General features: G+C 43.7%; 1 protein-coding gene across 5 annotated transcripts in view; it reads right to left on the reverse strand.

Moving 5' to 3' along the window:
* Positions 1–3,654: 3,654 nt before the first annotated feature.
* DENND5A (DENN domain containing 5A) overlaps positions 3,655–13,898 on the reverse strand; it is a 105,713-nt gene continuing 95,469 nt past the window's right edge. For all 5 annotated transcript variants that reach the window (XM_055141910.1, XM_055141909.1, XM_055141908.1 and 2 more), the window contains 8 exons: positions 11,587–11,708; positions 9,909–10,054; positions 9,008–9,126; positions 8,465–8,646; positions 6,811–6,893; positions 6,217–6,340; positions 5,432–5,600; positions 3,655–4,007 (listed from right to left, as the gene is read on the reverse strand). In XM_055141910.1, the coding sequence (XP_054997885.1) occupies positions 3,824–4,007; positions 5,432–5,600; positions 6,217–6,340; positions 6,811–6,893; positions 8,465–8,646; positions 9,008–9,126; positions 9,909–10,054; positions 11,587–11,708 (1,129 nt within the window). In that variant the 3' untranslated portion in view covers positions 3,655–3,823. The remainder of the gene's footprint in view (positions 4,008–5,431; positions 5,601–6,216; positions 6,341–6,810; positions 6,894–8,464; positions 8,647–9,007; positions 9,127–9,908; positions 10,055–11,586; positions 11,709–13,898) is intronic.

A 13,898-nucleotide genomic window follows, 5' to 3' on the forward strand; every position in this document is an offset into this window, starting at 1 on the left:
GAATGCCCCAGAACGGATGACTGGTTGAGGAAACTTTGGTACATCTATACAATGGAATACTATGCAGCTGTTAGAAAAAAGGAGGTCAAGAATTTTGTAGTCAAGTGGATGGGCATGAAAAGTTTCATGCTGAGTGAAATGAGTCAGAAAGAGAGAGACAGACATAGAAAGATTGCACTCATCTATGGTATATAGAATAACAGAGTGGGAGACTAACACTCAAGAACTGTAGAAATAAGTACCAGGAGGTTGACTCCATGGCTTCGAGGCTGGCCTCACGTTCCAGGGAAAGGTCAACTCAGAGAAGCGATCACCAACTACATTGTAGTCGAAGGCCATGTGGGGGAAGGGAGTTGCGGGTTGAATGAGGGCTAGAGACTGAGCACAGCGGCCACTCAACACCTTTATTGCAAACCACAACAGCTAATTAGAGAGAGAAAACAGAAGGGAATGCCTTGCCACAGTGGCAGGGTGGGGTGGGGGGGAGATGGGATTGGGGAGGGTGGGAGGGACACTGGGTTTACGGGTGGTGGAGAATGGGCACTGGTGAAGGGATGGGTTCCAAACTTTGTATGAGGGAAGTATAAGCACAAAAGTGTATAAATCTGTAACTGTACCCTCACGGTGATTCTCTAATTAAAAATAAATAAATTAAAAAAAAAAAAAAGAAATAGATGGCCCCAGTTCAATCCCTGGCACTGCACATAGTCCACCAGCGCTGCCAAGAATGACCCTTGAGCACAAAGCCAGGAAGAGCCCTAAGCACTGCTAGGTGTGGCCTACCTGCCTCCAAAAGTCAAAAGAGGAAGTGAGAATTTCACAGCACAATCTGCTGTTAGGAGGAGCAGATAAGATAGATACATGGTGCCAGGACAACTTGATTTACGTAAAGCATGAATCCATCTCCTCAGCAGTATGTGCTTAGATAGTGTTGTTCCTCCATAATTTTGGCCAAGATCACCAGCATTATCACATAACCCAAGTGCGAGGTACTGCACACTTATCACACAGAACTCTGATCCACGCACAGCTGTGAGTTACAACTATAACCACACAAGAGTAGCCTGTGCCTCAGGCAATCAACTAAAAGCCAGAAGATAGATGGTAAAGGAGGACTGCCAGATTACCTAAAAGATTCCCCTTTGGTTAAAAACTAGCTACTGCCTAGTTGAAAGCCTTTAGAGTTGCCTTTAGAGCTGGCTAGTTTGCCTCCAAGGAACTATGTGTGAGAGATTTGGTAAGGCCACGGCCTGTACTTGATTGAAATATGCAGCTGTCACATTTCAGTCCAGCAATTGTGTTCTGACCACAGGTTTCCACTCTCTTATAGAAAAGGGTAGAGCCAGAACATTCTTCACAGTTGTAAATGTGCACCAGGAGTACCACATACTGCTGACAAGGCACTGATTTTGGGTGTGCAGCATTCTTCACTCAGCCCACATCTACTGTGTACCAGCAATGTGCAAGGCCCTGGGATATTATCAGCCTTTTCCATGTCTCCCACTTTGTGGATGTGACGCCCACAAATATGTTTTGTTGTTGTTGCTGTTTTTGGGTCACACCCAGTGGTGCCCAGAGACTTCTGTTGGCCCTGTGTTCCAGATGATATGAGCTTGAGTTATATGGCAGGTTTGGGAGACCATATGGGATGCTGGGGATCAAACCCGAGTTGGCCCATGCAAGGAAAGCGCCCTACCCAATGCTCCAGCCCTCTTCCCCATTTTAGATTCATTTTATCACTAAATTTACCCAAATTTCTCTACCTGGCAGGCAATTTCAAATACCCATGCTTTGCAGAATTGTAATGAAAAGGAATGTCTGTATAAATCACCTGCTTACAGTCATCTCTGTCCTATGTCCACTACAGATTTACAGCTCAATTCCATGTGTCCCTCTTGACTAGCCATGAATCCCACTTCCTGTTCCAGACATCCCAGTACCCCCCACTTGTAAAAAGTTGGAGAATGACTCTGAAGATCTTCAACTAAACAGTGGCAATGCAGCCCACTCACACCCCCTGCCGGCAGGATGTTGCACTGCATCTATCCTGAAGTCACTAGTGCTTTCTCATTTCTAAAAAGCACTTATACCACCTGCCAGACATCAAGAATAGAGATAAAGATACCCTCTCTGCCTACTCACAATCCAAGTTCAATTTGAAAATATCCAATGACAATTCAAACAGGAGGTGCCAGCATGAAAGAAACTACAGCGGCACAATCAGAGTAAATCACTGTATCCAGGAAGATTAGAAATTGCTTCACAGTGGGTAACTGACTCCTAGCAATGGTAACCTTGATCAATGAACAGGAAGTGGACAGGAATGGAGACACCCCAGGCAGGGCAACAACACAACAGTACATGCAAAACTAGGGACGCTTAAAGAAAACACTGATTCACGTGAGCTATATTTCTAGAGCTTCCTGAGAGAGCAGCTTGATTTAAGAATAAAACCAAAGGCATATGGTTCCCCAGGTTCTCATTCAGCTTTCAATCTGCCATCCTGAGAACAGCAAACCTTCTCTAAGTCCCCTCAACCCCCATCCCCCGAAAATGTAAGGGAACTTGATCATCTAATGTCCCCATACCTGGTCTTGTTTCCACTTAGAACAAGAAAGAAATGAATGGCCCATCCCAACTGTCAAGTGACAATCTTTGCAACCATGGTCAGATCTCTTGCTGTCTTCCCCCTTGTAGCATGGGGAAATCTCCCTTCTGCATTCTTCTTGAGTATCTTCTGAGTGAAGAGGATCTGGAGATACCAGGCCCTCAAGAGTATCCAGACAGTCCACAGCCACGAATCAGCTAGAGGACTGAGGCAATGCTACAGCCGGATCTATTCAACAGAACAAAAGGCACCCCCCTCATAGCCCCCCAGAAATCAGGGACCAGTACAGATTTGTTTCAGGTGTTTATTAAGTGGGCCATACCTTAGCTGGTATCTAGATTGCGGAACAACATAAATTTAACAATAAAAATACAGCCAGTTAAACTGTTGCAAGCTTTTCCTTTCCTTAGAAAAAAGAAAAAGACTAACACACACAATGGAGGGTTAAATAAATAATACATTAAAGGGGGGAAAAAAAGGAGACCTGTTAAAACATGCTTATGTTTACTTCTGTGCAACTGTGTGCCAAGAGAAAACGTGATTTTCTGCATGATGACACATCCTAGCATATCTCCTTTCCAAATAATACTGACAAAAAAAAGAAAGGAAAGAAAAGAAGAGAAAAAAAAGAAAAGAAGAGAAGAGAAAAAAGAAGAGAAAAGAAGAGAAGAGAAAAGAAAAAAGAAAAAAGAAAAGATGTGGGACTGACTCATTAGTGCTTGTGGAGGCACTACTAAAAATCCCTTTGATTGGAGCTTGGGACGTCCCACTCAGCACACCTGTGTGTGGCCCATGAAAGCCATAATAATGTTAATATAGAAAACATTAGTTTAAAAACGACGTGGAATGGCCTTATTAACAGGGCAGTGTGAGGAAGCAAAACTGCCCCGCACACAGCACCACAGGCTCAGTCCAGGGAGGCCGCAGGCTCCCCGCATGCGGTTACGGCGAGGGAGGGCACCAGCTTCAAAATAAGCGGTGCCAACCTCGTCTCCCTCTCCCTATCACTCTTTCACATGAAAGTTTTTAAAAAGCAAATCAGCAAATAAACTCTAAAATAGATTATTTATTCCAAAAATCCTCTCAGTTTCTTTATACAATGAGTTTACATCTCCACTCTGTTTCCTGCATAGCTCATGAAGTCCCTTTTGAGAAGGAAGGTGAGAGCTGCAGGCCGAGTCGCTCTAGGTCCTCCTGCAAGCTGGTGCTGGAAGGTCAGATGTCGATGCCCTTGACAAGGGATGTCTCCAGCGTGATATTAAACTCCTGCAACGTCTGCAGCACTCGGATCAAGGAATTGACAAGTGTGTGGTCTTTGATCAGGGCCACATCCTCGTACATGTGTGCTGTGATGGGACAGTCAGCCAGCAGAGCAATCCAGTGGTGCAGGAGGTGATCTCTGGCAGGGTAGAATTGGTCCACACAGGTTAGAAGAAGGCAGTTAGTGCAATGCCAACAGGGGAATTGGCTGTCTTCCTCTTTGAACAAAGTCTGAAGCTGTTAGCCACCCCCAGTTCCTTTTTCTCCATAACAGACCTTGGCAAGTTCCCATTGGGGCTAGCAACCCTTATACCACCAATCCACTTGATCCAAATTGATTTTATCATCTGTCACAGGCCTGATCCTCCTCCTGTCCCCTGACATTTCCTAGACAATTGTATCACTCACTTCGTCTCATCAGCCAATCTGTCCCCAAGCACTGCTTCTCCTTATAGTTACCACCTCAGGCATACTCAGAGCTAACTTCCACACAGCACTTAGCATGCATGTGTCGGGCATGTTGTAAGAGATAACTTTCCTGATAGCCCCAATGACACAAGAGAGATTATGAGTGTCATAATCAACCCCATCTTATAGATAAAGAAACTGAAGTACATGAATACCAAGAACTTTGTGCAAGAGAAGACAGCTACTAAAAAAGCTAATCTGCGATGTGAACCTAGGAAATCTGACTCTAGAACGTTTTTAGCCACTAGTCCAATTAACTCCCTTCCATTCCTGAACAAACTACTACCTTAAGTTTACTTGGGCATCATACTTTCAGTTCATCTACTGGAAAAGTCCTCAACACTCCTGTCCATTCCTATGTATATTGTCCATTTCAGTTATTATTATATTTCAGCACCCTCATTAAACTCCATCCTGATATAAGCTCTTTCTCTGTCCTAGTTTGTCAAAGCCTTTCTCCCTCCAACAGCTTTCTATTACAGCCCTTTCTACAATTCAACTACTATTTCTTAACTTTGTTCTCTTTAAGGTCATCTTTGCTAGTTCTACACGCATCAAACTCCCTCCTTACTTTTACTCTCCCATTAAGGCTCCCCTCAGGTACCACTCCTTAAACCCTCCTCTGTGCTCTCTTCTACATTCTCAAGAGTACCTTACAAACGTGCACTCCTGCTCTGGAGGTTCACAATACTCTGACCTGGACAGTATTTAACTAGAACAAGTTAACTGTTTTATTCTGGTGAGTTAAAAAAAAAAAATCAGCTCTAATGTTTTATTTAGTTCTATTTCCACCACCTTCCATAAGATCTAAACATCTAGATGTTAAGAGAATGACACTTGGTTTCAAATTTTACCATCGAAGTTGTTACTCCTTCCCATCAAAACATGGCCTTTATTCCCTAGTTACACAGACTCTACCTCCTCCAAAACCCCACACAAAAGGTCCTGATGATTTATGAAGGAAACAAAGGGCCTCTTAGGAAGTCCTCCAAAGTCTCACTGGTCATTAGCCATCCCCACCCTGCACCAATACAGGTCTCTGATAGCACCTCTGACACCGCTTGCTATGTACTCTAGTCTGTGAGGCCATAGTACCTGGCTCCCAAGCACACCAGCATCTGAAACTTGCCGTCCTTGCCAATGTTCCGAGGAGTATTGTTGATTGCAGTGACGAACCGGCAGAAGTTCCGGGCCCTTGTATGCCAATTCTCCTCAGAGACAACTTCATTCTGCTCCAAAGTCTCATAATAGGTTTGTGCTTTTTCTGTGAAGAGGAGAAATACTTTCCAGTAACAAAAACTCTCAAAACTAAGGCCTTAGGCCTACCATACCACAGTGACAGGTGAGAACATAAATGAATTTTCTGCCACTGTCATATTTTAATAATCCTTTCATTCCCTATTCTTGTGTTTTAAGTTCTTTTTGTGGGCCTTGATATAAGGATGGTCCTTTCTTTAGTCTGAGGGGAGGGTGGGGGGTGGGTGTCTAGTTTGAAGATGGCAGGGGTGAGGAATAAAGAGGGAGAGAGATGATGTTTCTTGTATGAAAATCTTCCAAGTAGGTACAACACAGGGCTTGGATTTCAAACTATAAGCTAGCTTTTAGGGTCTATAAGGAGAAAATGTGAAGACTCATGATTATAGTTCATGACAGGGTGCTTAGAAAAAAATCCCTCCTGTCCAAATTTTAGGAGCTAGGGGTAAAGATAAGGACAGGGTTTTATCATTCCCTTCCCCAAAAAGGGGGGGGGGGGTAAACAAACAACATATCTGATTTGAGTCCCGGATTTGAGTTCTACACCCCAGTGATCATCTGTATTATTCTGGTGAATTCCCATTTCTCTACATGCTTTGCCCACCCTCACGCTTCCCCCTACTCACCCAGGAAATCCCAAATGAAGACATTTTTGAAGAGCCGGGGTGATTTGAATCCATGCTGGAAAGCCTGCTCCAGGGCTGAGACAAGGCCACACTCTCCACAAAGCAACAACGTAAGACTGCCTCGCTATATATATATGAAAGCAGAAGAAAAATGCCAGATAAGATGCCCTCCCACCTGTGCATCCCCAAACCCAGAGCCCATGCAGGAAGGGAGGACAGCTATGGACAGTCAGAGACCTTATCTATTCCCCCCAGCACCTGGCACAATGTCTGTCTCACAACAGCTCTCAGTGAATAGCTACTGGGTGAATAAAAAAATAGATCTGGATCACAAACAAAATGCCTCCTGCTCCCTGGTGTACAAAGTCAGTGTGTCCACAGTTGAAGGAGATCCAGCAAATTCAGAAGATAAAAATACATACAGCTGTGAGGGGCCTAGTAACTCTATTGGGTCGTCTGTGTGTAAGAAAAACAAGGACACCCAATGCTGATGTCCAAAGAAAAGGAAATCTGCTCAAGTTCAGCCCTCCTAGGCGGCACATGGGATGAGCCTGGAATAAGATAAGGCCCTGAATGGAGGGTTGGAAGGCTCACCTCTTTCTCAGGCTTATGGAAATGCTTCACAATGCCATTGACTGCCTCCCCGATGGATTCCTGGATCTGCCCGGTGTTCAGTTCTGATAAAGATCAAGCAGACAATCCCTAGTAATCTCAGAGGTTAACAGTGCTTAATGACTGAACAGGACACTAAGGATACAGGGAAATACAGGGAATGCTCACAAGAGAAGCCGGGCATGGCTGCGAATGAGTTCTGGAGGTTTTCGGCTGCTGGGGCTGGGTTCCTTGGGGTGGGGATGGGTCTCACACGCCCCCCTCCGGGGCGCCCCAAGTGAAACAGCCTGGCGCATGGTCCAGTGGCATAGTTGTGTCGAGCATCATGTTATGCTCCCTTTCGGGAGAGAAGGACGTGCAATCTGGATGGTGGCCAGTGACAAGATTATCTGGCACCAGCCAGAAGCGGCTTATAGGTGTGACTGCTGAGTTGCAGGAGACAGGGGGGCACAGGCGAAGGGTCTCCATCCTCAGCCACAAAGCATTCCCAGCCGAGCGATACCTCAAACCACACACCCTACCCATAATCCAATATTACTGCACCACATCTGATAGGGTAGAAAGTAGGAGGCAACCAAACTCAGAAGGAAATATATATATATATATATATATATAGAAAGCACACAAGGCTCAACCTTTAACAGCATGTTAGTGATCTCTTATAGAAGAGCTTAATGGCCCCTGGGTAAAATACAATAATCTCCACACTTTTTCCTCGAAGGATACTTTTTGGTACCATTTTCAGTGATTTTTCATAACAAACAATACAAAATATATTATTTCAGTTCTGCTTTGGGGCAGATATTGGGGTTCGGATGGAAATAGCCAAAATATGGTGGTGGGAAGGTGTAATGGTGGTGGGATTGGTGTTTGAATATTAAATGTAATAAAATATTATGAACTACTTTATAAAATTTTTTTTAATTAAATAATTAAAAAAATAAAGAGAAGCAAGGCATTCTAGACCCTTGGAGGAGTGGCTCTCATTCAACCACTTTTGCCATGCTTATGTTTCCTAAACTCTTGGGAAGAAAGCAAAACCAGACAGCCAAGTGATACTACAGCAGGCAGGGCATTTGCCTTGCATGCAGCTGATTCCAGTTCAATTCTAGCACCCCATCTGGTCTCCTGATCCCCATCAGAGTGATCCCTCAGAAGAGAGTCAGGAGTAAGCCCTGAGCACCGCTGCAGGTGGCCCAAAAACAAAAACAAAAAAGAAAGCAAAATCAGTACCTTAGAGTTCTATCTTTAACAGATACTGATTTTAAAAAAAGAAGAAGAAAAGAAAACAAGTAAAAAAGTTTATTTTTTATATTATCAGGGTAGAACAAATGAGAGCCAAAATTTGCTATGATGCCCAGGAACCAAGAAGGAAAAGGTCACAAAGTAGAACCATCTATTCTTTAGGATCATTCACCGGTAGCACAAAGGACTCAGGCCAAGAGAGTTCTCCCCTTTCTTTCCAGGACACAGAGTATCAAATCCCTGCACTGAATCAATAGAAGTAACAACACATATCCAAGGCTGCTTAGTTAAAAGAAGGTGTCAGATAAAATTTTGCACAGGCAAGTCTGGGTTCCCAGAGGTCTATCCTCCAGTTTGGGTGGCATGAGGGTCAGTCCCTCCTTTCACTTACTAGGTTTATTGTTGGGTGAGATGGTAACAAGCCTCCGGATGACGCTGGGGGATTGCTGCAGGGGTGGGGTCCGGCATGGCCTCTCGTCCACTTCGGGCTGGGATGTAAGCAGCTCCCCAACTAGGACTCGCTCTAGGCTTCCGTCATCCATGCCTTTGCCCAACCACCGGCCACACGGGAACCTAAAGGGTCAGACATAGCCTGTCAGAGCTGCCAGCTCGTGTCCTTCCTATTGATGTTCAGCAAAACCTCCCAACAACACTGTCCCCAGGTACAACCAGATCTGTTTATTCCCCTATGTCAGAGGGAAGCTACAGTGATAGGTGGTCCAAAACCTAAGCAGAGCAAATCTATTTATCTTCACTTGGAAAATTCTATTCTGTTTCTTCCCAGTTTGTGAAGCAGAAACAAATAAGAAGCTGCCTCAGCCTATCTTGACCTAATAAGCATCCTAGAGAATGCCATCTCCCCAAGCATCAAAGAGTCTCTGGTGGTAAATCTTAACCTCTCACTATCTTAGGATGTCACTGGAGGAACACTTACTTGTAAGTATGTCCTGTGATCTCATTCCTGACCATCACATATTCCACCAGCCATTTGGCATACAGACCCGAGTTATCATGGCCTATCTGCACAGTGGTGAGCTTCCCCAAGTTCTGGTACTGTGAGGAAACAGCCAGAAGAGACAGGGTAGGTCAGGTAGGTCAAGAAAACTGGAGAAAAGAGCAATACTGTTTGTAGTGACAGATCTGAAAGGCTGCCTGCAACCGAGCCCCCTGGCATCTGCAAGGACTGAACCTATGGCTCCACCTACTTGCAGGATTAGTAATATGACACAGCAGTGTTTTAGCAGCTGCTGCTGCTACCTGAATGAAGAATAGGGCACAGGAGCAAAAAACTCTAAAAGGATGTAGTTAAGTTTCAGAGACTGTTTGGTCTTGGGAACTGAAAGAACTTTTACTGGCTGAAAGGGGAGTTGGGGAACTAAAGGAAGAAGGAAGAAGGAATCAAACTAAGGGCCTCATGTATGCAAGACAGAACTTTAGGGCTGGAGAGATAGTACAGTGGGTAGGGTGTCTGCCTTGCATGTGGCCGACCTGGGCTGATTCTCAGCATCCCATATCCCATATGGTCTCCCAAGTACTGCCAGGGGTAATTCCTGAGTGCAGAGCAAGGAGTAACCCCTGTGCATCACCCAAAGAGCAAACAAACAAAAAAAAAACTCAATTCACTATAGTCAAGATTATGCAAAGGGAGGTTATGCAAGTCCAGATCCAGACAGGGAAGTATACTCCTACTGGAAGAAGACTCTCCACTCTGAACATTTAGGACTAATAAAGCTACGCTGATACATATAGTAAGGCATTCATAAAAGCCCCCAAACAGCTGTTACAGACTCAGATCCCCATACAGTTGGGACTTTTGGCCCCTGAATTACACGTACCTCGAAGGTCATCTCTAACATGTTCCTGGGAATCTGCAGAATCTGTGTCTCACCCAGTTCTCCTGAGATGCAGATCCATGGGTTGGCAGTGAACATGGATCCCCCCAGCTTCTTGCTTGGTACAATCAGGATGTGGTATGGTATCACTATTTAGAGGAAGCCACAAAGGCATTGAGAGGAATTAGAAATTCTTTCCAAAACTGACTAGCCTAAATGGCCCAGATATGTTGGCATGATTATGATCTCTGTTGTACCAACTCCAGCAGAGTGCAAAGCAGCAGGTCCCCAGGTACCTAATCCCTGGCTGGTTTGGAATACTAGACTAAATCGCCACCTCATCCCCACTCCCATCTCCCTCATTCCAGAGTTACAACCTGGATAGCAAATATGCAAGCTGATCTGCAGGCTGAGAGATAAATAAACCTGTTTCTTATACAATGTCATCACTTCCTAACATTGCACTAAATTAGTTTTCAGAGTATTTCTCAATCTAATATCTCATATATTCCTAACTGTTTTAGGAAAAACCACACAGGTATAACAATTCCTTTCTGTGACTCTAAGGAGGAAATTGTTTACCCTAGCCTCCTAAATTCCAGTCTAGTACTACTTCTACGGAAACCTACAGACCTTACTTCTGAGAAAGAGGATCGGTGATTACATAAACAAGAGGCCTTACACTGAGGCTACTCAGTCACTGGCCCAAATCATCAGCCATGGAGAAAATTTAGATACCGGCCCCCACTGAAAGAACAGCCAGACATCAAATAAAAATGAGGCTCAAAGGGCTTCTTTAGAACTTTCTTCCTCACTCCATAAATAGGGGGACTGAAACCCATAGCAGAGATAAACTACGGTCATAGACACATAAGGAATTAGGGCAGAACAGAGCCTGGTTCCAACCCTCCCATGGAGTTTTCTTGGCTGCTTTAGGAAATGCTTTTTTCCCTATGGGAAAACCTAAAACTCTGTTGAGCTGAATGATCCTCATAAGCCCAGAACAAAAATTAAGATTCTCTACAGGTATGCAAGAGGATAGTACACTTTACCACCCTCTCTGCTCTACCTTCAGTGCTAAGGCTGACAGAACAGTGTCTAAGACAAGAGATAACACAATAGCTAAAACACTGAGCTCTCCAATTTTCTTATTGAAATTTCTTATTCAAGAAGTTTCAACAAAAACAACATTCAGGTGGGCAAGAGCACCTCTTTTCCAACAGGAACCAAAGCAAATAGGCAATACAAGTAAGCGATAATCTTCTTTCGTTAAAAAAATAGTGAGATACAACACCTAATTAGAGAGAGAGAACAAAAGGGAATGCCCTGCCACAGAGGCAGGGTGGGGTGGGGGGAGATGGGACTGGGGGGGTAGGAGGGATGCTGGGTTTATTGGTGGTGGAGAATGGGCACTGGTGAAGGGATAGGTTCTCGAACATTGTATGAGGGAAACATGAACAAGAAAATATATAAATCTGTAACTGTACCCTCACGGTGATTCACTAATTAAAAAATAAATAAATTAAAAGAAAAATACAGGATTCAATATGAAAAAATTAAAAAGAAAATAAAGTACAAGGTTAGTGTAATCAAAAAAAAAAAAAACAATAGTGACGTAACCTCGGGTAGGCTCATGAAGACTGGCAGTGACAAGAGTACAGGGGAATCCAGGGTTACTCACAGACAGTTGTGAAGACATTGGTGAAGCAAAAGTAATCAACGGCATTGAAAGAAAGGAGATGGTAGAGGAACTGTTCCTTCTCATCGTCACAGCGCAGGAAGGCATACCGCTTGTACAGCTTTCTGTAGGATAGGAGGCAACACATCAGCCAAAAGGAGGGAAAGCAACTAAAATTATTTTGTTTTGAAAAGACACATGTAATGGAAGGAAAGATGTCAGGCCTCAGTTCTTTAGGAAAAGCTAACATAAAAACAAAGCAAACTACTTTTAATGAGGATTAGAGGGAAAGCATAAGCTATAATGAGAAGAACAAAAACCAAACTCTACCTATGTCCAGGGGTTTATGTACTTCAATGTCAAATGTTACAGGTCATGGGATCTCTTTTCCAAATTAGAGAACTTGGAATAAAGTTCCATTAAGGCCGTTCAGTGTTCTAGCTAGGTCATTGTCTCAGTGTGTGGTACGGGAGAAGCAACGGTAAAGGGCCTGTGATCACCACTCATCCCCAGAACTATTTTCAGACCTGAGACCCAAATGTCAGAAGTCTGAATGTGAATGTAAGCCCTGGGCAGCTCCAAAGGCAATGAAGAAATCTAAGTCACAGGAAAGGAAGAGTTGTGCAAGTCAATTCCTCACCCTTTTCAGACGGTCTCTGCTTGACCTTTCATCCCAACTGCTTTATTCATCAAAGGCTAGCTTTTTTTTTTTTTAATTGGCTCTCCATGAATTACAAAGTTACAAAGATACTCATGATTGAGTTTCAAGTGTATAATGTCCAAACACCAATTCCTTTAGGAGCATCCATTACCTTCTACCAGTGTCCCCAGTTCCCCTCCCACCATCACCCCCACCCTCACCCCCTGCCCCACCTGCCTCTGTGGGAGTCACTTTTCCCTTCCATCACTGTTATAGAATTTCTTTCTCTTACTTATCCCCCAGATCCCACACCTCCCCCTGTGGCAAGCTTCCTACTGAAGACCAATACTCCTGCTCTTCATTTCTATTGCCTTTGAGCATTGATATCCCTTTACTAAGTTTCTTTATATCCCACATATGAGAGAGATCATTCTGAGTCTGTACCTCTCCCACTGACTGGCTTCACTCAACATGATACTCTCCAGATCCATCCATGACAACGAAAGCCCTATACAATGGGATAACAATAACAACTTCTCCAAGCAAAGGGAATGCAGAGGGTCAAACACACAGGTCCTCAGCAGAGGAAACATAAAAACGGAATTATGTTAGCTGTAAAGATTATGATCATAGTGGTCATAGAGATATGAGATTCAGAGATCTAAAAGGTTCTTCCTAGACAGGTTTATAAAGTAAACAGTTCACCAACTACATCCTACTAGTACAGGTAATTAGAAAGTGATGCACCCATTCTCACAATCAATCTAGGTAAATATATCAAGTAAAAACCACAGTGAAGAACTATTATAAAATGCTCTTAGTACAGTAAAGAAGACACTTGACTTGCATGTAGCCACCCTGGATGCAATCTCCAGTATCGGATATGGTCCTCATGGAGCACCAGGAGTGACTCCTGAGTACAGAGCCAAGAGTAAGCCCTGAGCACAATCAGGTATGCCCCCCCAAAACAAACAAACAAAACTCTCCCTAGGAATTTCAAGAATCAGAGGTTACAGTGATAATAGAAGGCTTTCCAGAATAAGAAGGGCCTAAACATAACAAAGTTAGATAGACAGACATCACAGAGGAAAAAGAAAAATAGGTTGTATAAATCAGTTTGACTACAGTTTGATTCAAACGAAGGTACTAAATATTGAAGTCAAAAAGTTTACAATCGGGCAGGAGTGATAGTACAGCGGGTAGGGTCTTTGCCTTGCATGTGGCAGACCTGGGTTCGATCCCCGGCATCCCATATGGTTCCCCCAGCACTGCCAGGGGTAATTCCTGAGTGCAAAGCCAGGAGGAACCCCTGAGCATCACTGGGTGTGACCCAAAAAGGAAAAAAAAAAAAAAGTTTACAATCTTCCCATATAGTCTTAAGTTTCTACCATAAAAGTAAAAAAAAGCCACAACACCCTCAGGAAATTTAAATGCAGTGCAGCTGAGGAGATCAATAGAGAATTAGGTAGAATAAAACTAAGGCAGTGACAGTAAGTAAGGAAATGTCAGAGAAAAAGCTTTAGATTTGGTAGTCACCTGCTGAGAGGTGAGAGAAGCCATAAAAATGGGTGAGACAACTAAGTGAGAAAGCAAGTGAGAAAGTGAGGAGAATACGTGTGGATGCAGATAACTGAAGACTGTGGAAGAAATAGAAGCGGACAGTTTAGGATCAAAA

The sequence above is a fragment of the Sorex araneus genome, chromosome 6 (assembly GCF_027595985.1).
Source record: "Sorex araneus isolate mSorAra2 chromosome 6, mSorAra2.pri, whole genome shotgun sequence".
Lineage (NCBI taxonomy): Eukaryota > Metazoa > Chordata > Mammalia > Eulipotyphla > Soricidae > Sorex > Sorex araneus.